Raw genomic sequence first — 21263 nt, forward strand, 5'->3', positions numbered from 1 at the left:
ATTTATTTATTTATTTATTTATTTATTTATTTATTTATTTATTTATTTTAAAGATTTTATTTATTTGAGAGAGAGAGAATGAGAGACAGAGAGCACGAGAGGGAAGAGGGCAGAGGGAGAAGCAGACCCCCTGCTGAGCAGGGAGCCCAATGTGGGACTCGATCCCGGGACTCCAGGATCATGACGGGAGCCGAAGGCAGTCGCTTAACCAACTGAGCCACCCAGGCGCCCTAGCATCACTTTTTTAAAAAAGAGTTAGATCTATTATTTTTTTTTATTTTGGGGGGAGGGCAGAGGGAGAGAGAATCTTAAGCATGCCCCACACAGAGCATGGAGCCTGACAAAGGGCTCAATCTCACAACCCTGAGACCATGACCTGAGCCAAAATCAAGTCAGACACTTAACCAGCTGAGCCACCCAGGCGTGCCCTTGCATCATATTTGTCTATAAAGGGAAATGTGTTTGGATAGGATTGCTTTTATCTTCTCTATTCAAGTCAAAGGGAGAGAAGAGATGCCGTAAGAAAGGGACAAATAGGGGAATAATGCTCCCAAGGAAGAAGCAAATACTTAGTGGTCATGGCCTCTCCCAGCTTGAAGGAATTTTATGCACAAATAAGCATAATATGAAAGGACCCTTTGTTCAAATGCTTTGCTTTTCTAAAAGGAACTGACACCTGAGACCTGCTTACTGGCTCACCTTAGAAAAGGGTCCACTTATTTGGCAAGTACACAAGACAGATGCCCTCTTTAATGAGGTTAAACTTAAGGGTTCATGTTCAAACACACAGAAACAGAATAATGATTTTCCCATACCCATCATCCAGTTTCAACAATTATCAACTCATGGCCTATTTTGAAGCAAATCTAGGGGATATAATTCCATCCATATATATTATGCTTTCATATGTATCTCTGAAAGATGAGCTTTTTTTTTTTTTTTTAAAGATTTTATTTATTTGAGAGAGAGCACATGAGAGGGGAGAGGGTCAGCGGGAGAAGCAGACTCCCCGCCGCGCAGGGAGCCCGACGCGGGACTCGATCCAGGGACTCCAGGATCATGACCTGAGCCAAAGGCAGTCGCTTAACCAACTGAGCCACCCAGGCGCCTGAAAGATGAGCTTTTTAAAAATGCATCTAAAATGCCTTTATCACTCTTCAAAGAAAACCCACACCCAGTTATTTTCATCAGATATCAAGGACATGTTCATATTTCCCAGTTTTTGTTTTTGAACACTTATGTTGCCCCAGTCATGATCCAGATAAGGTCCATATGTTGCACTGAGTTCCTATCTCTCTTTAGTCTCTTTTAATCCATAGGTTTTTTCCTTCTACTTTGGTATTCCCTTGCAATTTATTTGTTGAAGAAACCAGGCTGTTTGACTTGTAGAATTTCCCATACTCTGGATTTTGCTGATTGCATCTGTGTAGTGTCATTTAGTATGTTCTTCTGTCCCCTGAATTGCCTATAAACTGGTGGTTAGACTAGTGACTTGGTTAGTTTCAAGATTCGGGTTTAATTTTTTTTTTTTTTTTTTAGCAAGAATACTTCATCGGTGATGGTGGTGTACTTCCTATTGAGCATTATAAAGTAGTTTTGCTTTTCCCTAGTGATTATAGTAGCCATTGATTATAATTTTCAGAGCCATTATTCATGGGAATGTATGGGTTTTTGTCAGTTTAAAGGTACTCCATTTGCTCTTTCAAGTCCAGTTACTTATAAGATCACTTTGATCTCCTCAGTGCCCTTCTAATAATTGAATTGGACAAAATGCTCCATTCTCTTCATGAGCTCTAGTAGAGCACATGTACAGAGGATTTTCTGAAAAGACTTTGCTCTTTGGAAAGAGGCAAAGGAGGAGTTTTTTTCTTTTTTAAGATTTTCTTTATTTATTTGACAGAGACACAGTGAGAGGGAACACAAGCAGGGGGAGTGGGAGAGGGGAAGCAGGCTTCCTGTGGAGCAGGGAGCCCGATGCAGGGCTCGATCCCAGGACCCTGGCATCATGACCTGAGCCAAAGGCAGACGCTTAATGACTGAGCCACCCAGGCGCCCCAAGGAGGAGATATTTTATCACAAGAAGGCCTTATGGGAGAGGGGAAGATATAAAGGCCATCAAAATACCTTCTTTGGGGAAATAATAGAAAAAAAGAGTCTCGTTAAAAGACTACTGTTATGGTTACCTGGTAGTTGTGATGAATTGGCAGGGAACGTAGTCATAAAGTTGGCTAAATTGGAAAAATTAAAGAGATTTTTAAAAATCTATCACTTGGGGGCGCCTGGGTGGCTCGGTTACGCGGCTGCCTTCATCCATCTTCTTCATCCATGCCTTCATCCATGCCTTCTTAAACTGTAACTTCCAACTTTCTTGAGACAATGTTAGGAGAATGTTCTTTTCCCATTACAAAAAACTCCCATTTTGAGTTTTACAGGCTGAGAAGGGATAGGAGTTCCTTTAGCCCCCTACCTTCACTGAGAACCTCACTTACGTCAACCAGAGTCATCTAGATAGGTTGGAATGGTGTGGTGTGTTCAAGTTTGCCTTCTGGAGTTTTAATGTTGTCTTGAAATTTGAGATCCAGGTCCTCAAGAGCTAGAGCCTCAGAAAGAAATTATTTCCTGTTAGGCAGCCTTATGATGAATGTCCTATTTCAGATTGCTTCTCTGTGCCCCATAAAACAAAATCCTACAACTGTTTCTACTTATGTTTCCCCTGGGGTGGTGAAGTAACCTATCTGTCTTTTTCTGTCTTTGTCCTCAGGAGCCAATGAAGTGCTTCTGGTGGTTGGGGGCTTCGGAAGCCAGCAGTCTCCCATCGATGTGGTAGAGAAATATGACCCCAAGACTCAGGAGTGGAGCTTTTTGCCAGTAAGTACTGGTGGAACCAGTCATGGGGAAAAATTTTAAATGTCTTCAGTCCCTAACTCTAGATCATAACTAATCCAGCCCTAAAAGTAGCAAAGCCTAGTAACCGCATGACGCTCTTCATAATGGTGTCATGCACATAGTCAGTTCTAGATCAGTCAGTCAGTCAGTCAGTAGATATTTACCATTTAGGTAGAAGATCAGACTTCAGAAATATCAAAGGCCCTGTGTCAAATTAAACTTACCTGGCCCACCACTATTTGGGCACCTTCCTGAGCTGTTTGTGTAATCCTCCGCATTCTCTATTATCACGCTCTGTTAAACTGAACTCAGGGTTAAATTATTGAGTAATAATTATTCAGTAATTCATACAATAAATTGAAATAATTTAATAATAAGTTGAACTAGTGTTCACTTGAAGTCTGAAGTTTGTATCTCCCTTCGTGTGTCTTTAGTGCTGGATGAACAATAATAATTCTGAGAAAACGTGGAAATTTTTTTTTAAGATTTATTTATATGAGAGAGAGAGGGATTGAATGGGGGCAGGAATAGAGAGAAAGGGAGAAGGAGAGAAGCAGATTCCCCATTGAACTCAGAGCCCAACTCAGGGTTTGATAGCACCACCCTGAGATCATGACTTGAGCTGAAATCAACAGTCAGACGCTCAACTGACTGAGCTACCCAGGTACCGCAGAAAAAATGGAAATTTTTTAATCTATCCTCCTAACTTTTAGGATCCCTGACCCTCTGATTAGCACTTTGGGGATACTTTCCTGCCTTACAGAAGGATATCAGTCTTTAGCCCTGGAATAGATAGCAAAATAGAAAGGAATCAGATACTGGATAATGGAAAGTCATTAAACTTTTTGGAAGCCTTGGAAAGAGGCAAATGTCCAGAAGGGTTGCATCTTTAAAAGCATTATAGCAAGCAAGAGGGTATTCATTCAGTAGGCAGTTGGAGATCACTTGAGGGTGAACCGTCTCAAGAAGGGTTCATGGTGACAAGTGAAGGAGAGGAATGTAGATAAAAACAGGAAGGTTAGCAAAAGGTAAAGTCTAAGATTTGCATGCCTGAAATGACTTGTACCTCTTCTCTCCTAAATCTGTAGAGCATCACTCGTAAGAGACGTTATGTGGCTTCAGTGTCCCTACATGATCGGATCTATGTAATTGGTGGCTATGATGGCCGTTCCCGCCTCAGTTCAGTGGAATGTCTAGACTATACAGCAGATGAGGACGGAGTCTGGTATTCTGTCGCCCCTATGAATGTCCGGCGAGGCCTTGCTGGAGCCACCACCCTAGGAGGTATGCTTGGTGTGCAGGGCAGTGTTTCCATTTTGTTGTGGCTGGATCAGGGTTCATACCTCTCCTGTTATCTGGCAGGAGAGTGAAATGTGGAGGATACTGGTAAGGTTAAATATTCCTTTTTGCTTTTGGAAATACTGATGTTACTTACCAAAGCTTTTCAGTATTAATGGATATTTCAACACTGACAACAGAGTTGGTAAATCATGTTCCAGTGTGCTGAGTGGAGAACTGGCACTAGTTGTGTTTTTTTCAAACTCCAGCTAATCTTTGAGGATTCCATCTGACCCCATTCTTTTTAGGTGTCTTTTTTTTTTTTTAAAGATTTTATTTATTTATTTGAGAGAGAACACATGAGAGGGGGGAGGGTCAGAGGGAGAAGCAGACTCCCTGCCGAGCAGGGAGCCCGATGCGGGACTCGATCCAGGGACTCCAGGACCATGACCCAAGCCGAAGGCAGTCGCTTAACCAACTGAGCCACCCAGGCGCCCTTAGGTGTCTTTTTTTTTTTTTTTAAGATTTTATTTATTTGAGAGAGAGAGAGTATGTGTGCATGACTGGGGGGAGGGGCAGTGGGAGAAGCAGACTCCCTGCTGAGCAGGGAGCCCATCCCAGGGGCTCAATCCCAGGACCCTGAGATCATGACCTAAATTGAAATTAGACACTTTTTTTTTTTTAAAGATTTTATTTATTTATTTTGACAGAGCAAGACGGCGAGAGAGGAAACACAAGCAGGGGGAGTGGGAGAGGGAGAAGTAGGCTTCCCGCTGAGCAGGGAGCCTGATGTGGGGCTTGATCCCAGCGAAGGCAGACGCAGACGCTTAGCGACTGAGCCACCCAGGTGCCCCTAGACGTCTTTTTTTTTTTTTTTTTTTTTTAAAGATTATTATTTTAGAGGGAGTGCACACGCTAGCAGAGGTGTTGGGGGCAGGTAGGAGCAGAGGGAGAGGATCTCCAGCAGACTCCCTGCTGAGCATGAAGCCCCATCCCACGATCCTCCTGAGCTCATGACCTGAGCCAAAATCAAGAGTCGGGCACTCAAAAAAAAAAAAAAAAAAGTTGGGCCCTCAACTGACTGAGCCACCCAGGTGCCCCATCTTTTTAGGTGTCTTAACTGTGATGTCTTCCTTATCTATATTCAGGTAATTGACTTACCCATGAAAAACACTTTGTTTTTGTTCCCAAACATTTGAAGTACTTGTGGGGAATTTGTAAAGAGAAGAGTTATTAGAAATCTCTCATCCTCTAATAGTCTGTGATTCATTCATTCTGAGCAGATATGATCTATGTATCTGGAGGCTTTGATGGAAGCAGGCGTCATACCAGTATGGAGCGATATGACCCAAACATTGACCAGTGGAGCATGCTAGGAGATATGCAAACAGCCCGGGAGGGCGCTGGACTAGTTGTGGCCAGCGGAGTGATCTACTGTCTAGGTATTCAGTCTCGGAGGCAGAGATGGGAGGGAACTTAATAGGTGGCAACCTCTGGGTGGGGATCCCTTTTTAAATGTTCATAGGCTTTTTTCAACTAAAATCATAGTCTATCCTTGTATCTTTTCTGTTAGCTAGGATTATCTTTTTTGTGGAAGCAGAAAATAGGGTGTCAGATTTCTCTTTGGATTATTGAAACTCCTTTTTTTTAAAAAAAGATTTTATTTATTTATTTGACAGAGAGAGAGACAGGAGAGAGGGAACACAAGCAGGGGGAGTGGGAGAGGGAGAAGCAGGCTTCCCGCGGAGCAGGGAGCCTGATGCAGAGCTTGATCCCAGGACCCTGGGATCATGGCCTGAACCGAAGGCAGATGCCCAACGACTGAGCCACCCAGACGCCCCTGGATTATTGAAACTCTTAAGAACTGAAACTAAAAGAATTAGTTGAAACACTCAGAGAAAGGCAGCCTGGGAATGGGCATGAGGATTTCCCATTCTTTCTGAAATGGTCTCTACTTTTTCAGGAGGATATGATGGCCTGAATATCTTAAATTCAGTTGAGAAATATGATCCCCACACAGGACACTGGACTAATGTTACACCAATGGCCACCAAGCGCTCTGGTAAGTCATATCTAAGGGAGAGGACAGTAGACCATGCTGACAAATCTTTATATGTGCAGTGGTGCTGCAGTCAAAAATAGGGGATCAACAAATCAGAGTTGTAGTTCTTTCTTCACTGAACACTTATAGTAAAAGGAGTGAGGTTCCATTTTCCTCTTTGCCTGTCTTTTCTCTAAACACAGTGATAATAAAGACAACTAGATTATTCTAGGCCTGTCTGGCCCTAGTCCACATCCCTCAGCTACCTTAGAATTCAGCTAGCCATCAGTGATCATGTTTTGTTTTTCCAATTCTGATCCTAAGCTTAGTAGTATTCACTTGCTATGCCCTTTTTTCCCCCAGGTGCAGGAGTAGCCCTGCTGAATGACCATATTTATGTGGTGGGGGGATTTGATGGTACAGCCCATCTTTCTTCTGTTGAAGCATACAACATTCGCACCGATTCCTGGACAACTGTCACTAGTATGACCACTCCACGATGCTACGTAGGGGCCACGGTGCTTCGGGGGAGACTTTATGCTATTGCAGGGTAAGGATTTGGAAGCCACACTAGAGTCATCATGCATCCAGGACCACATGATCCAATCGGAAGTTTGGGATCAAGACCGCCTTCGGGTCGGGGGAGACACCTCCAGTGGCAACCTTTAATGTAGGGACTATATGGAAAGGAATAGAAAGTTCATTTTCTCCTTTTGCTTCTTCCCCACTCAGATATGATGGGAATTCCCTGCTGAGTAGCATTGAGTGCTATGACCCTATCATCGACAACTGGGAAGTAGTGACATCCATGGGAACCCAGCGCTGTGATGCTGGCGTGTGTGTTCTTCGAGAGAAGTGACCATTGTTGGAGCACCATCCAGGGCTAGTGACCAGTCCACGGGACAGTTTATGGGAGAGTCAAGGATCCTTTCCAGAATATCTATTTCTCACTGTGCGCACAGGGTGATTACAAGCACTGCTGCAGTGATGACTGTACTTATTCGATACACACTGCGCTTTGCGCTGGTGGTTGTCCCTGAGGAGGGTGGGTAATAGACACTCAGGGGAAGCCCGTGCACACTGAATGGATCTGAGAGGCCAGATCACCTCTCCTCCTGGTCTAGAGAGCACTCTCAGGAGAATCTGTCTGTTGTGCCTCATGTATTGCAGAGAAGGAAGGTGAGTGTGACCTACTAGGTGTGGGCAGTATCCGGCGTAGATGATTGGAAGGATATGAACTTGAGTCAGCTGGGTAAAATCCAAGTCTCGTTGTCCAGGAATATCTTTCCTAGTCTACAGTAGCTAGGGGCAACACAGTTGCATTCAGGAGGATAACAAAGGGAAAAGCCCCCTGTCAAAATTTGGGGGGGCTTGGGGAGAGACCTGGCACTCCCTTAAGGGACAGGGTTGGTATATCAGAACTGGGTTTAGAGTAAGGGAAGTCAACGGAATTTGATGGAATTTGAGTGAACCTAGAACACCACTGAAGTATAACCTGGAGGACTTAAAGGGTGTATTATTGGAAGGATCTTTTTATTTCCCCATGGTCTTTCTGAACTAGAATGGTGCGCATCTTGGCACCGGAGACTGACAGAATAAGAGTGAACAGATGTTGGGCTGAGCAGACATGGAATAAATGTGGGAGTTCCGTATGCCTGGGAACAAACTAGAAGTACCTGTGATTTTACAGTCGTCTTATTTCCTGCCAGGGCTCACCTATCCATGGCATGGTTTGCCTTGAGTGGGTGAGACACTATCTTTCTGTGTTGAATCAAATACTACTATACTATTATACTTCATTACTATTTATTTGGGGATGGGGTGGGGGTGGCAGCAGCCTAAAAGGGCAGCTACCTGATTACTGCCCCATTCTGTTAAGGGCACCCTTCTGCTGAGGAGTGCTTATTACTGCTGTGTTTGGTACAGTTAATCCTTTTCCTACTATAAGTTTCCCTCACCTGTCCTTAGAGTGGATTTTATTCATCCCAGGACAGAATAATCAAGGACAACCAAAATCCTTTTGTTCCAGTACTTGCTATCGCCATTTCTGAGCCACCATTCAAGGTTCCCCTGTGTTTTGGAGTGAAATTCTTGGTTTTGTGGGGTATTGGGAGTGTTGGGGATGTGATAACCTAAACAAGGATGCACTTTTCCTTTATTCCAAAATTTCATTTTTTCCTCTTTCCCTGAGTTGTATTGACCTCAAGAGTTCATTTCCTTTGTATTTTTTTAAGAAAATATTAAAAATCAATTGTCTCAAATGCCTTTAAGAGAGTTTATGGCTGACCACTGTCTTGCAGATATTTGGGGAGAGCAGGCCTAGCAATCAGCTGTATGTCCTGTCTCTCCTCCCCGTTCACCTTATGTGTTCGCCAACTAGCTGTACTAGACATAGGTAAGAGGTAGCCCCTTTACCCTTGCGGAGATTCTCATCAGTAAAATATTTATATAAAATTGCATATTTATTGACTCCTTTCACACTTGGAGTTTACTTGAACGCCAAATAGAATAAAGACTCAATCTTCAGCTCATTTAATACTCACTTGACTTTTAGGGTTTTAGTCACTCCAGTCCTATTTCTGTTTGCTTAGATTTATACAAACAACTATGCAGAAGGCCTGCAAAACTGCAAAAAATCCTGTATTTCCAGAGCAAAGGGATGGGGGAGGCCAAGGGGAAGTTATTTTCTCTAAAGGAGGCTGCCAACTTTTCCTCAGCAGATGGATTGTGCCTGCTGATCAAACCACAGCTATGAAACATGTGACTCATCCTATCAGGAAGAGATGCAGGGGAGGCAGAGAAGTGGGGAGTAAAGAACTGATGGTTATCTTTACTGCTGATTTTTCCGAGTTTCAGACCAAATTCCCAAATAGTTCTTCATATGGCAGCCACAACTGAATATTCTGCAGAAAACTGAAACTCTTTGCTCTCTTTCCACTCTTGCCAGTCTTACACACTTTGCTCATGCACATACACAGAGGTACCCCTAATTTGGGGGTTCCTCTTGTTTTTCTAGCTCTCTTAGATGGCAGCCAGCCACTTAGTTACCCAGTCTCAGAGATCTGTCATTTATTTATCTTGTGTCATCCCCATTACAATACAGACATCCAATTCATTTCTACGTTCTACATGATTTTATCTTTAAAAGTTCCAAATACATTCCGTTCTTAAATTTGTTCTCACCGTTGTTCAGGTATTCCACTGTTCTTCTATCTGAAATAATCTTGCTTTTCAGACCAAATCCTAGTCACACTCTGATGCCTAATTCAGATGTCACCTAGTTAAAGCTTTTTCTGACTCTCCAGCTGGGGATTATTCCCTAACCCTGGCTTCCATTTGTCTTTGTTCCCATGATTGTCTTTATCATATGTCATTGGTTTGGGGTAGGTCTTCCTGTTTAGACTGTGCTCTCGAATATAGGGTGCCTATTATCATTGTATCCTCAGGGTTTAGTTATATTACAGAACGACTCTCTAAATGTTGAATTCCTGAAGGACAAAGGAAAAAAAACAGATGGGGGTGTTGAGTAGATTAGACATTACCTAATCAAGTAGCTTAGTTCCCCTTCGTATTCTCCTTCCCTTGCCACTTCAGGATATCCGTGGCCTAATGCACTAGAACTGATAAGCTGGAGATCTATGGAAATGGAACGGGAAAGTATAGTGTAATGACCCCAAGAGCGGTGGCTTTAAAGCCATGCCTGGATCTATGGACCCTGGAAAGTAACCTTTCTGATCTTCCCCTTCCTCAGTTGTGCACTGGGAGTAATTAGTGACAACCCCATAAGGAAATCGTGATGATGCAATAGGTTTGTTTCTAAGGCATTTCAACACGGTGTTTTGCCACATAGTAAATGGTCACTATGATCAGAACAGAGACCAGCAAGTAAAGTTTCCAGGCATCTTTTTCCAACACCAAAAAGGTACATGTCCCTCTAAGTAGTCTCTTACTGAAGAAACTAATGTTGATAAAACTTGCTGATGTGTAGTGTAACCCAGATTCCCTTCACGTTGCCTCCAGAAACGTCCCCGTTCGTTTATAAGACTAAATTCAAATCTCAGTAAACTAAAAGGTATGGTCAACTTTCGTGAATTATCTACCCGGGTTTTACTCAGTAGTAAGGGAAGGCCAGTGACCAGGTGAGTATGAAGACAGGATTTGTCACGTCCCAGGAAGTGAGTGAGCCTGTCACAAAGCCAGCGGACACCTAACCACTCAGGTTAAGCAATGAATGAGGCGCTTGCGCAGTAGAATCCAGAGCGGGGGAAGCGGACGCTTGCGCAGAGGGGGAGTGACCGCGCGCTCCCCGCCCCGTCTCTGAAAGCCGCGCCAGCGCAGTTCCGAGAAGATCCCGCAGAGACAGCGCCTGCGCGGTCGTGGCCGAGGGAGCTGTGGCGGTAGCGGCGATGGAACCAGCCGAGCCGCTGAACGACTTAGTGTCAGCCGAGGGCCGAAACCGGAAGGCGGTGCTGTGCCAACGCTGTGGCTCCCGGGTGCTGCAGCCAGGGACCGCTCTCTTCTCCCGCCGACAGGTAGGGAGGCAGGTTGGAGGCGGCTCTCACCCGCACGCCTTCACAGGGGGCCGCGGCGGCTGGAGTCCGGGTCCCCGCGCGCGTTTCCGGAGACCGCGCCCCTCGTCGCGGCCCGGCTGCGCCCGAAGCTGCCCGCGCCGGAGTTGCGCGGCCGGAGCGCAGCCCGGGCCGGTCTCCCGGGCGGGCCGGACCCCCGGCCCTAGCCCCGCGCTAGGTGTGGACGCTGCTGCTCCGCGTGCGGTGCAGGACTGAGCCGAGCCCGCCGGCTTCCGAGGGCCCGGCGCCCCGGGACGCCCGCAGCTCTTGCAGCTCCACGCTGCGGAGCGGCCCGATGGCGCCCGTGTACCTGGACTCGCGGCCCGCATCACACCGCACCCGCCGGTCTCCCTTCTGTCGGGCGCCTCTCCGCCCCAGAAGGAGCTCCAGAAACAACTTTGGTGTAGGGGATGTGACAGATGACTCCCGTAACCTACACGCTTTACCAAGGTGCTGGGTGGAACGCAGTTTCTCAAACGAATCCTGTTTCAAGTGGGATGGACACATCAAGTCCTGAAAATCAATTTTGAAGGACGATTTAATTTCTATTCTAATCTTTTCTTCAAGTTACAGATTTTAATCTCCTTCATACATCACCCCAAAGGGGAAAGTTGAGAACAATTTTTTATTTTGGTAAATTTTTATTGAGATGTAACATACCCACAGGAAAGTGTAAAGTATAATCTCATTTCAGCTATGTGCATAGCCTATCACTCAAAATTGTCCCTAAAAATACGCTCTGCCCTCATGACCTATCACACTGAGAGTTAGGTTTCAACATAAGAATTGGGGGGGAAACACATTCAGTCTATAACAGGGTGCTGCTGGCACCTAGTAGGTAGAAGCCAGGAATGCTGCAAGGCATCCTGCAAAGCATAAGACACCAACCCCCACTCCCCCTGGCCCCACAACAAAGAATTCTCCATTCCAGAATGTCAGTAGTACCAAGATTGAGAAACCATGGCCTAAAGACTACAAAGCACATTCACATCTATAATCTCAGTTGATCTTACGATATTGTTAGTATTTGCTGTTTATAGCACTAGCCTATGAGGTCCTGTATCCTGTCCACCTGTGTATCTCCTACACTTAAGACTGTGCACATAAGTAAGATCTTAATAGATACTTGGATTTAAATAAATTAGTGAACAAAAGCTATTAGCCCAGTGTAAATAATGGGTTAGCATGGTGAGAATGGATTAGTAGGTCACTGTTGGTGCAGCATGTGTTCTTTGTAAGCCCTATAACTTTTTTTTTAAGATTTTATTTATTTATTTGACACAGAGGTTGGGGGAGAGCAAGCACAAGCAGGGGGAGCGGCAGGCAGAGGGAGAAGCAGGCTCCCTGCTGAGCAAGGAGCCCGCTGTGGGGCTCAGTCCCAGGACCCTGGGATCACGACCCAAGCTGAAGGCAGCCGCTTAACCGACTGAGCCACCCAAGTGCCCCTATAACTGGTTTGGTTTTACATATAAAATGTTCATACCCTTGAACTTGGTACTTCTTGAAATCTTATCTAAAGTTGATGACAGAGGAAATTATAATGAAGCTGAATAGAGATGGAGGGAACAGCAGTGTGATGTTTCAGTTGTTAGAAAAAGCATTGGTGTGTTTAAAGAACTGAAAAGTTCAACTTGGCCAGAACACAGGATGTAATAAAACTGGCAAGAAAAGAGGCCAGTTGGAGTTAAGGTGATTGGAATAGAGGAGGTGAGGGAGCTCTGGGGATGACTCATCCCCTTGGGGGGTAGAAGCTCACAAGTGGGGGTAGGATGTGGAATCACAAAGGAGACTGAGCCAGGTGCCAGTCAGCTGTGGATAGTGCAGAGTGACCAGGCCACCTCAGATGACAGTGAGGGGTCACCAGATGGCAGAAACCTTAAAGGAGCAGAGGTGGATGTGAGGATGTAGGAGTAATAATTTGGAAGCAAGGAGAGCACTGGTTCCCGTTCCCGATCCTGAAGTAGGTGGAGTGTCAGAGAATGGGCAGCACTGGTGTCCTCAGCAAAGAGCCTTACTTCCCCATGAAGACAAAGAGGAAAGGGGAACCCTCACCAAAGTTTGAGAATGTAGGAAACAGTGATGATGTTATCATAGAAGAGAGTAATTTGCTGTTTTACATTTTTTGGAGGGAGAGATTCGTGGCAGGAGTGGGCAGTGGAAGATTAACTCATAGGAGAAAGTATAGAGCGGTGTTTGGTGAAGAATATGAGAGCAGAGGACCTGAGGGCACACCCAAGAGCACTTTCTTCTGAGGCAAAACATGTCCTTAATCTTCGACCCAGCCAGTACACTGTGGGACCTCTATCCCAGGGAAATGAAAACTTACCTTCACACAAACACCTGTTCATTGCACCTTTATTCATACTGTCCCCCAACTGGAAACAGCCCAGGTGTCCTTCAACAGGGGAATGACTAAACAGACCGTGGTACAGCCGTCCACTGGAATGAACTACAGTGGAGTGAGCTACTGATACATACAACTTGGACGGATCTCCAGGGAATTATGCTGAGTGACAAAAGCCAGTCCCCAAATATTACAGACTGTATGATTCCATTTCTGTGCCGTTTTTGAGTTTTAGAAACGGAGAGCAGATGAGTGATTGCCGGGGCTAGGAACTGGGGGCTGGGCGCTTTGGTAAGTGTGGTTATAAAAGTGACGTGAGGGATCCTCCTGGTGGTGGAACTGTTCAGTGTCTTGACTGTGGTGGTGGATACGTGAACTTACTCGGGGTAAAATTGACAGAACTGTATACACACACATTACACACAGAAATGAGTCCAAGTAGACTGGGGAAATCTGAATAAAATCAATGGAGTGTATCAGTGTTGATGTCCTGTTTGTGATCTTATACTCTGGATTTGCAAAATATTACCATCGGGGAAAACTCTATTACCAAACACAGGGTACCTGGAATTTCTGTATTGTTTCTTAATATAGAACTAATTAGTATATTATTTGTATTATTTCTTCACTACATGTGAACCTACAGTTACCTCAGTAAAACTTTAAAACTGGGGCACCTGGGTGGCTCAGTCATTAAGCAAATAAAATCTTAAAAAAAAAAAACAACTTTAGGGCGCCTGGGTGGCTCAGATGGTTAAGCGTCTGCCTTCGGCTCAGGTCATGATCCCAGCGTCCTGGGATCGAGTCCCACCTCGGGCTCCCTGCTCCTTGGGAGCCTGCTTCTCCCTCTGCCTCTCTCTCTGTCTCCCATGAATAAATAAATAAAATCTTAAAAAAAAAAAACAAAAAACTTTAAAACTGATTAAACATTTTATTAATTTATTTTTAAAGATTTTATTTATGGGGCGCCTGGGTGGCTCAGTCGTTAAGCGTCTGCCTTCGGCTCAGGTCATGATCGAGCTGGGATCGAGCCCCGTATCGGGCTTCCTGCTCCACGGGAAGCCTGCTTCTCCCTTTCCCACTCCCCCTGCTCGTGTTCCCTCTCTCTCTGTGTCTCTCTGTCAAATAAATAAATAAAATTTAAAAAAAAAAGATTTTATTTATTTGACAGACACAGCGAGAGAGGGAACACGAGCAGGGGGAGTGGAAGAGGGAGAAGCAGGCTTCCCGCCAAGCAGGGAGCCCGATGTGGGACTCGATCCCAGGACCCTGGGATCATGACCTGAGCTGAAGGCAAACGCTCAACGACTGAGCCACCCAGGCACCCCTGATTAAACATTTTAAAAATCAGGACATTATGCTAAGTGAAATAAGCTAGTCACCAAAAGACAAATACTGTATGATTCCACTCATATGAGGTACCAAGTGTAGTCAGATTCATAGAGAAAGAAAGCACAATGGTGGTTGCAATGGACTGGAAAATGGGGAGTTAGTGTTTAATGGGTACCAAGTTTGGGAAGAGGAACAAATTCTAGAGATGGATGGTGGTGATGGGGGTGATGGTTGCATCACAACATATATATATATTTATTTAATGCTACTAAACCACACACTTAAAAATGACTTAAATGGTAAGTTTTAGTGGAGCCTGGGTGGGTCAGTCATTTGAGCATGAGTCTTGATTTTGGCTCAGGTTGTGATCTCAGGGTTCTGGGATCGCTACCCCTCACCCCCCTGCCACCACATCAGCCTCCACACTCGGCGGGGAGCCTGCTTGAGGATTCTCTCTCTACCTCTCCCTCTGCCTCTTCCCCTGCTCACACACTCTCTCTCTCTCTGAAATACAATCTTTTTTAAAAATGTTTTATGGTATGTATATATAGTTGATCACAAAAAATTAGGAATTAGAATGGAACATGCATTTCAACTATGTTAGGCAATATTCTAGTTCTCTACTGCTGTGTAACAAGATCACCCAAGAATGGTGACCTAAAACATTAACATTTATTTTGCTCACAATCTGGGGAGTTGACTGGACCTAGCTAGACAGTTCTCATTTGGGGTCTTTCGTGTGCAGGCAGAAGGGTTATCTGAAACGCTCTCTCCCTCACATGTCTGCCTGTGGACTGGGAAGACTCAAACACCTGAGCACCGGGACAGGCTCTGGGGGCATCTGTCCCCATGGTCTCTCCACGTGGTGGCCTCAGGAGCCGCAATTCTTACATAGAAGCTGAAGGCTCCCGGAGCAAGTGGTCCCACAGAAACCGGCAAAAGTGGCCTGGCCTTTTCTAACCTAGCCTGTCACCTCCACCTCACTTGAATCATCAGGGGCTAGCACAGGGGCCTGTCCAGGCTCAGGGAGAGAGGCATGGACTCCACCTCCTAGTGGAAGGATTGTCAAAGAATTTGTGCACGTTTTAAAACCATCACAAATACTCACAGAAGGGAGAAAGTTTCAAAAAAGTTACAAGTTTGCTCTGTATTGTAACAGTTTTTATTTTCATCTATATTGTAGCATGCTTGCCAAGTTTTCTACCATGAGAATGGATTTTTACAAAGAGAAAATATTTTTAAAAGGGTGGCTAACAGTTTTGGTTTTTTTCCCCAAAGATTTTATTTATGAGATGCCTGGGTGGCTCAGTCAGTTAAGCTCTGCCTTCGGCTCAGGTCATGATCCCAGTGTCCTGGGATCGAGTCTCACATTGGGCTCCTTGCTCAGCGGGGAGCCTGCTTCTCCCTCTGCCTGCTGCTCCCCCTGCTTGTGCTCTTTCTCTCTCTCTCTCTCTCTCTCTCTCTGACAAATAAATTAATAATCTTTTCTAAAAAAAAAAAAAGATTTTATTTGTGGGGCGCCTGGGTGGCTCAGGCGTTAAGCGTCTGCCTTCGGCTCAGGTCATGATCCCAGGGTCCTGGGATCGAGCCCCGCATCGGGCAGAGAGAGACACAGCGAGAGAGGGAACACAAGCAGGGGGAGCGGGAGAGGGAGAAGCAGGCTTCCCGCTGAGCAGGGAGCCCGATGCGGGGCTCGATCCCAGGACCCTGGGATCATGACCTGAGCCGAAGGCAGACGCTTAACGCCTGAGCCACCCAGGTGCCCCTAAATAAATAAAATCTTAAAAAAAAAGATTTTATTTGTGAGAGAGAGCACACGAGCAGGGAGAGAGGCACAGGTAGAGGGACAAGCAGACTCCCCACTGAGCAGGGAACCTGATGCGGGGCTCTATCCCAGAACCCCAGGATCATGACCCCAGCCAAAGGCAGATGCTTAACCAACTGAGCTATCCAGGTGCCCTTGTTAGCAGTTCTTGAAAAAGGAAAAGGAGTTCCACTGACAATCTCACTGAGTTGGGGGTATTCTACATCTCTCTGAGGAGATGGTCCAGGATTAGGGTACTGGCTGGGGTCGTGAGCAGTTAACCCACCTGGTCAGGGATGTAACTGGCAACTTTGGCCTCCAACCAGCTAAGTTAGCAGCCTCAAATTAGATAGTAATTTTTTGATTTCCACCCCAATGTTTATCTAGAAAGCCTAATTGTATTCCAAATGTTAGATCCCAAAACTTGACCCTGCAATAGCCCTGGGCACTGCAGAGAATGGGTTGAGAGCCATACAGATACACGTACAATGTACATATATATATATAAGTCTAGCCTTGTGGATCTGACTTACAGGATTTAAATAAAAATGGGAATGTTGAGAAAGAGAGGGAACAGGACCCAGTCTGACCCCTTGAATGAATGGTTAATAGTATTTCCCTCAAATCACTACTCAAAAAAGAGACTGCAGAGGTGGTGTTTTGCATTATAAAAACAAAACAATACAAAAAACAGTGGGAGGGAAGCTGATGCTCCTTTCTTAGACACTTTTTAAAGGCTAATGTTTAAAAAGTCTTTGATTTTTCTCCCCTTAAAGTTTCACTTGCCTTATGTTTAGTTAAGATGATTTCACACCTACACTATAGGCCAGAAATACTTGTAGGAAATCCAGAGAGATACAGCTAGGTTTGGAATCCAGGTGTCCTGGTCCCTGAATTTTGATTCCTCTTTGCTTCTGCCTGTTCCCATTTTCACTTAGGGTAAGACAAAGCAGTGGGGACTCATTTAAACATTAGATGAGGTGAAAAGGGTGACTGGAATGACAATATAAGAGGAGGAGGGACTGTCCTATTTTGTGATGTCCTCAGATGATGTCTCAGGTGACACCACATAGGGTAGTGCGCAGATACCTGTTTTACTAAGCCAAGTGCTGGGCAGATGGGGAGTAGAATGTTCTGGATCAGTGCTCTCTCCTCCCTATTAGGGACAGCCACTGGCCAGAATCTGGCCCAGAGTTCAGAAGTGCGAACTCCAGGGTATTTAATACATACTAGCAGCTTTGTGATTCCCTGATAGTTGAGTTCAGGAAGAGGCTTGCTCATCCCTACCAAAGCATTTGCCTCTTTTGGACTGATGTCGGTCCAGTTTTTTTTTTAATTAAAAAAAAAACAACAACTGGTTTTTGCTTTTATTCTGCTTGCCAATGTCAGACTAGCACATTGAGGCCATCCTGTTTTATTAGAGTTTGGGGATGCAGTGGAAGTGTACCCTGGGGTGGAAAATAAGTGTACTGGCAGCAGAAATAATGATGAGGAGCAGAGGGGTAAGAAGCTTTGCTGGCATCGTATCTTCGAGTACGCTGGGGCAGCTAAAAGTGCGTAAAAACTAACCTTACAGGGAAGAAATTAAAGGGTGTGTATGTGTGTGAGGCTTTGTCCTAATGATCGGGAAGGCATGTTGATTAGGGGGTACAAGGATCCTCGGGATGATATTCCAAATTCTAGAACAGATTTTCCTTTTTAATGCTCTTTTTGTAAGATAAATCCAGCATATACGTAACACTGATAGACTAGAGCAAAGCCAGATATCCTGTATTTATTCTTTTGATAAATATTTGAGTTCCTGCTCTGTATCCGTTATTATTCTTGGCGCTGGGGTTATAGTAGTGAACAGGAAAGGTAAGCTCCTTGCTTTCTTGGCGCTTACATTCTAGTGGAGGGACACCCATGGTAAATAACTAAGCCAATAAATTAATAATTTCAGAGAATGATAAGAAAGAGGTGTGGCATAAGGAAACTTTCGGGGGTGACGAATACGCTTGTCTTCTTGCTGGGAATGGTTTATCAGTATTTGCATGGGCCAAAATGTATCAAATTGTACACTTTAAATATGTGCAGTGTATGTATCGATTACACCACAGGAAAGGCATTTTAAAAAACAAAATACAGTGGGCAGTATGGGAATCTTACTCATTGTTTGGTCAGAGAAGGCCTCCTGAAGAGGTTGCATTTGAGCTGAATATCATGAAGGAGCCAGCTTTGCCGAGATCTGAGGGCAGAGCACACTCACCCAGTCAGAAGGAGGCAAGAAGGCCAGTGGGGCTGCAGCAGAATGACCTAGACGGAGATGAGGAACAGGCAGGGCCATACAGACCATGGTAAGGACAGCAGTGAAGCCACATGACAACAGCACGTTACCTCTTTCGTGTGTCTTAAGAATCCGGGCATGGACTAGAGGCAACAGAGAAGCCACTCAGCATTCTGGTCTATAACTTAGTGTTAGGGCTGCTCATCTCGTTTTCATTCCAAGAAACTGCCAGGGAGCAATGTAAAGTATAACAGAATGGGGGTGATGATGTGACTGGGCCAGTCAGCCTGCGTATTCTTTGTGTTCTCTTCCCCTGCAGCTTTTCCTTCCCTCCATGAGAAAGAAGCCAGCTCTGGCTGATGGCAGCAATCCTGATGGCGATCTCCTCCAGGAGCACTGGCTGGTCGATGACATGTTCATCTTTGAGAACGTGGGCTTCACCAAGGACGTGGGCAACATCAAGTTTCTGGTGTGCGCAGACTGTGAAATCGGACCAATTGGCTGGCATTGCCTAGATGACAAGAACAGTTTCTATGTGGCCTTGGAACGGGTTTCCCATGAGTAACTGAGGGGAGGGGGACACAGCTCCACCCCCATCTATAAAAGCTACTCCCCTCAAGAACTGGCCTTTAACCCTGTGTAACCGCTCTGCCGCCACCTTCTCTGTACTAATGTAAATTATGAGTATCGACATGTCCGGTTGAACATGCATAGGGCTAATCCCGCTTCCTTAAAGCCTCAAGTGCATGCCTCTTAAATAGCTCACTTTGCGTCCCCACATCTCCTAATCTCCCTTTTCCCCCAGTTGCAGGACACTGGAACACGTCTACAAATCTGCTCTCATCCCTGGCATCCTGCCTGGGCTCTCTGACCCTGGGCTCCCTTGTTTCTTGCTCTGTAAGAGCAGCATTCAGCCTTTTAGCCAAGATGACACATGACAGCTGATGCTCGTGCTAATAGTTCAAACTCCACATTTTTGTCTCATTCAAGAAAGCATACAAGTGTCTGAGAGTGACTTTGTTGTATGACTAACTTTATCTACAGTAATTTATTCTTTTTAAAAGTATAGCATTTACAGACTTCGGTATTTAAACTAATAAGAAACACATTACTTCGGACACACCTGTAATACCATGTTTGAGAGCTGAGTCTCTAGGTTTATAGTGACTTTTTATTGTGAAGATGAATATATCCCCTTTTCCCTTCAAATCTTGCCGTGGTTTCTCTTTACATTAGAAGTAGGTTGAGAATCAGATTTTCAGCCCTATCTGGCAGCCACCCCAGGAAAACTCAGCCCTGGTTTCGACTCAGAGTGGAGGATATGGGAAATAGGAGGGACAGACCTTTGCCACGTTATACATGACTTTACAGGTTTGTCTTATCTGCACAAGTAACTCTTCCTTTGTTCTTAGGAGAGACTTCTCTAATGGATGGTGTCATCATTTACTGAACCTACTAAGCATGGTCCTCAGAGTTGTGGTTCAATGGGAATCCCTGTACCAACCCAGAACACAAACTTTCTGTCCAAATGCCACTATCTCTATCGCTGTGGGGTTGCTCTAACAGTTCAATGTTAGCAAACTTATTAACCTTTCAGTATGATTGTCACTTGTTCTCTCATTTCTCTTCTGAAGTGACTCAACATCTTAGGAATCTCTATGAACAGGTCTCAGGTGTCCTCCCATAAGCCCTACCTCTAAGATTGAGGAGACCCTGAAATTGAAATAAGGACTAAATAGAAATCCTACAATCTACAGCCCATCCTTCTGTATCTATTTTCTGCTTGCTTCTACCTTCTTTCTCCCCAGAACTTTTCTAAGGGTTCCCCAACTAAAGTGTAGGCCTTGGACATGGTTTTGCAACCAACCTACTCTAGAAAGGTGGCTTCCTTCCCCAGTCATAGCCTCGGTGAGCTCTAGCTGAAAATGAGAGAACTGTTCTCTAGATGGTCAAATGTCCATGATTATGGCATTTGTAGAAAAACAACTGTGAGAATTATCCACTCAGGTCAGAAGGAACAAAACCAAGTAGATGCCTCTAGGGGCATGTGGCCCCTCCTATCACAAGCCAAAACGTGCACAAAGCATTTTTTTTTAATTAGACTTTGACTTTTTTTTCCTTTTTTAATCACAGAATAGTACACATTCATTGCAGATAAATACAAAAATGGGTGTAAACATTTTTTTAATCATTCATTTCCACCATCCAGAGACTGCCTCTGGTGATGTGGTGAAACTCCAGTTCTCAGTGTTTTTCTATATGTATATATAAACATATATGGTTTTTAAAAATAAATACTATATCATACTGTGCTCTTTTATAACTTGCTTTTTCCATTTGACAACATACTGACTTCCCATGTTAACAGATAACCATCTATGGACACCCTTGTTTTTAGTATTCCATTGTATTTCTGTATTATAATTTATTTAAACAATCTACTGTTAGATTGTCTCCAGTTTCTTAGAAACAATGTGATGGAACGTGCAACTTTATAGTTAAATCTGTATACACATTCTCAATTATTTCCTACGTTATTAGAAGTAGAATTGCAGGGTTATGCATGTTTTCATGACTTTGCTCTATTGACACATATTCTTCAGAAACAGCTGTGCTAATTCACCTCCTCCAGCAGTGTAGAAGAGCACTCGTTTCTCTGAAACCTTCCTAACACTGGGTATTTATTATCATTAAAAGACTATTTTGCCACTTTAATAGAAAAAGTATCTCACTGTTTTAATTTG

The 21263-nt window shown here is 44.5% G+C and overlaps 2 protein-coding genes across 4 annotated transcripts in view; both read left to right on the forward strand.

Moving 5' to 3' along the window:
• The window catches only part of KLHL12 (kelch like family member 12), a 29381-nt gene extending 20915 nt beyond the window's left edge, over positions 1-8466 (forward strand). For 2 of the 3 annotated variants that reach the window (XM_035010300.1, XM_035010298.1), the window contains exons 7-12: positions 2762-2868; positions 3975-4170; positions 5448-5606; positions 6128-6226; positions 6569-6755; positions 6938-8466. In XM_035010300.1, coding sequence (XP_034866191.1) covers positions 2762-2868; positions 3975-4170; positions 5448-5606; positions 6128-6226; positions 6569-6755; positions 6938-7064 — 875 coding nt within the window. In that variant the 3' untranslated portion in view covers positions 7065-8466. The remainder of the gene's footprint in view (positions 1-2761; positions 2869-3974; positions 4171-5447; positions 5607-6127; positions 6227-6568; positions 6756-6937) is intronic. The other variant, XM_035010299.1, reaches the window with a different exon arrangement.
• Positions 8467-10404: 1938 nt separating this feature from the next.
• On the forward strand, positions 10405-20957 carry RABIF (RAB interacting factor). Its single transcript, XM_035010301.1, has 2 exons — positions 10405-10737; positions 18839-20957. The coding sequence occupies exons 1-2, from the start codon at positions 10612-10614 to the stop codon at positions 19082-19084; spliced, it is 372 nt and encodes a 123-aa protein (XP_034866192.1). The 5' UTR covers positions 10405-10611; the 3' UTR covers positions 19085-20957.
• The last annotated feature ends 306 nt before the right edge of the window (positions 20958-21263 follow it).

This window comes from Mirounga leonina, unplaced genomic scaffold, assembly GCF_011800145.1.
Source record: "Mirounga leonina isolate KUSES-001 unplaced genomic scaffold, KU_Mleo_1.0 Mir_154, whole genome shotgun sequence".
In the NCBI taxonomy this organism is placed as follows: domain Eukaryota; kingdom Metazoa; phylum Chordata; class Mammalia; order Carnivora; family Phocidae; genus Mirounga; species Mirounga leonina.